Raw genomic sequence first — 2690 nt, forward strand, 5'->3', positions numbered from 1 at the left:
TGAACCAAGTCCCTTGGGAGACCCTTGTGAATGAAGGGTCTTGGGGGACCCTAGTGAACCAAAGGCCCTGGGAGACCCTCATGAATGAAGGGTATTGGGAGACCCTCATGCTCCAAGGGCCTTGGGAGACTCTGGTGAATGAAGGCTCTTGGGAGACCCTTGTGAACCAAGACCCTTGGGAGACCCTTGTGAATGAAGGGTCTTGGAAGACCCTAGTGATCCAAGCCACTTGGGAGACCCTCATGAATGAAGGGTCTTGGGAAACCCTAGTGAACCAAGGGCCTCGGGGGCCCCTTGTGAATGAAGGGCCTTGGGGGACCTTTGTGAACCAAGCCCCTTGGGAGACCCTCACGCAATAAGCATCCTGGGGACTCTCACGCAACAAAAGTCTTGGAGACCCCGTGCACCAAGCACCTTGGGAGAGCCTTGTGCGTTAAACATTTTGGGAGACCGCCCTGCACCAAGCCTCTTGGGAGACCCTCGTGCACCAAGTGTTTTGGGAGTCCCCCCACCGCACACAAAACTCTTGGAGACCTGCATGAACCAAGCCTCTGAGAGACCCCCACGCACCAAAACCCTTGGGAGACCCCCGTGCACCGAGCATTTTGGGGAACCCTCCCAAGACCCCTCCCAAAAGGCTCAGATCTCCCCAAAGCTGAGCACCACTCAAAGCTCAAGGCAGCGCGGCCACCTCGGGATGGGGACCGTGGGGACCCAGAAGGGATTGGGGGGGTGAGAGAAGGGGCTGCAGCGGGCAGAGATCAACCCCGTTGTTCCACCGTGGGATGCCGGCACCGAAGAAGAAGAAGAGGGTTTACGGGAGATGGGAGGGCTCCGGGATGAGCCAAGGGAGCACTCACCATGTTGAGGAGCTCCTGGAGCAGGCGCTGGGTGGGCTGGCCCTGGCTCCTCAGCACCTCGTAGAGGTGGGCATAGCCGATGCGTTCCTTAAACACCTCCTGCAAGCACCCGGGCACGTCGGGCTCTGCAGCGGCCCCGGGACGAGCCGCGTTGTCCCAAAGCCCCCCGCAGCGTGAAAAACCCCGACCCCAGCTGCACTGGGGTTGTGCCCACCTTGGCTGAGGGCGAGTTGCTCATGATGGCCGTGAGCACCCCGACGGCGTGGACCGCGATGGCATCGGAGCCAACGTCCAAGACCTGCAGGACAGGGGGTGGGTCGGCTGCGGGCATCGCCCCCGGCCCCGCTGTGCCGTGGGGCAGCCCCACTGGATACCTGCTGGAGCCCACCGCCCGCTGGCGGCTGCGCGGGGAGCTTGTCCTGGGCTTCACCCGCCTCCTGCGTGCTGTTGAGGTAGAGCTGGGGCGAGGAAGGCAGAGGCCAGGCGGGGATGTTCGGGGGGGGGAGAGAAAATAGGGTTATGAACCATCCCTGCCCCGGCTTGGAGTGAGGGCGAGGCGGGGAAGGCGCCGGGGTGGCTCCTGCAGCAGCTCCATCCCGGCATCGCCTGGGGCGTTTAGAGCCGGGGAGGATGAGGATGGAGGCGAGGATGCTGCCTCCCAAACAAAACCCGAAGCGCCGCAGCTACCTTGCTGTTCTGGAGGAGGCGGATGATGTGCTCGAAGCAATTATTGCTGAGGAAGACGGCTTGCAGCACCGGCCGGTCGTCGCAGCTCAGCATGGCCGGGATGGCGTCTGCGGCGGGTTTGCGGAGAAAACCTCTCAGCACCCTCCACCGCCCCAAACCGCCTCCCCAGCACCCGAAACCCCCATCTCCCACCCCCCTTTTTTACCCAACATCTGCACCCGCAGGGCGATGAGGCCGCCGCTCGCCGCCGGCGGGTTGGCGTTGAGCACCTTGAAGTAGCCGTCGAGCAGCGCGCGCAGGGGCACGGGGCCGGGGCTGCTGGCGTGCAGCGCGTGCACCGCCGCCACCACGCCGCGCAGCGTCAGCCCCAGCAGCCCCGGGCACGGTGCCGGCCCTGTGCCCGCTCGCCGCAGGACCCCCAGCAGCACCTCCAGCGCCGCCGGCGTGATGGCTCGCAGGGCGTTGGGCTGGTGGGAGCAAGCGTAATTATATTTTATTTGGATCTTATCCTTTATTTCCCACACCCCACCCAGGTAAAAACCCCATGTCTAAGCCAGCCCGAGGGTCTTACACCACGCTTTCCTCCCCGCGCCTGGTGCACGCAGATTTATTGAAAAAAAAAAAAAAAGGCACTTTTGGGGGCTAAGCCCTGCTTTTTTTTTTGAGCGCGGGGTTTATTACGGCCCGCGGGCGCTCGGATTTGATTTAACCAGCCAAGGTGAGCGGAGGAGGGATGCTGCCAGCCAGGACGGCTCTTTATCTTCACCCTCGTTTCAGTTTTTAAGGTGAGTTGAGCGAATTGAGGGCGTCACCCAGGCTGCAATTTCTAATCGCGAGCCCGCGGCGTCCCCGCTGTCCCCGTGTCCCCACCCCGGTGCTACCTTGGACCCGGAGAGGATGGCCCCAAAGAGGTGGATGAGGCGCAGCTGGAGCTCGTCGGGGAGCTGCCCGCCGGGCTGGAAGCTCTCTGCAAGGACAAGGGGGCGATGGGGCAAAAAAAAAAAGGCAAAAATTCCCTTTTCTACCCACCCCCACCCCAAAACCCGCCCCGGACTCTTCGGGACTGGTCCCTGCTGGGGGAAAAGGGGCACAAAGAGCTCGGATTTTGGCGACTTCGGCTGCGAGGGGGTGGAGGGGGGGGGG

The 2690-nt window shown here is 62.8% G+C and overlaps 1 protein-coding gene across 1 annotated transcript in view; it reads right to left on the bottom strand.

Annotated features, from left to right (window-relative positions):
* Positions 1–2690, bottom strand: part of NBEAL2 (neurobeachin like 2) — a 32335-nt gene that overhangs the window by 16315 nt on the left and 13330 nt on the right. Inside the window, exons 3-8 of the mRNA XM_035319675.1 lie at positions 2429–2617; positions 1753–2014; positions 1548–1654; positions 1235–1318; positions 1075–1158; positions 861–959 (exon numbers count right to left, since the gene is read on the bottom strand). Of these exons, the coding sequence (XP_035175566.1) occupies positions 861–959; positions 1075–1158; positions 1235–1318; positions 1548–1654; positions 1753–2014; positions 2429–2617 (825 nt within the window). The remainder of the gene's footprint in view (positions 1–860; positions 960–1074; positions 1159–1234; positions 1319–1547; positions 1655–1752; positions 2015–2428; positions 2618–2690) is intronic.

Source organism: Oxyura jamaicensis, chromosome 2 (assembly GCF_011077185.1).
Source record: "Oxyura jamaicensis isolate SHBP4307 breed ruddy duck chromosome 2, BPBGC_Ojam_1.0, whole genome shotgun sequence".
In the NCBI taxonomy this organism is placed as follows: domain Eukaryota; kingdom Metazoa; phylum Chordata; class Aves; order Anseriformes; family Anatidae; genus Oxyura; species Oxyura jamaicensis.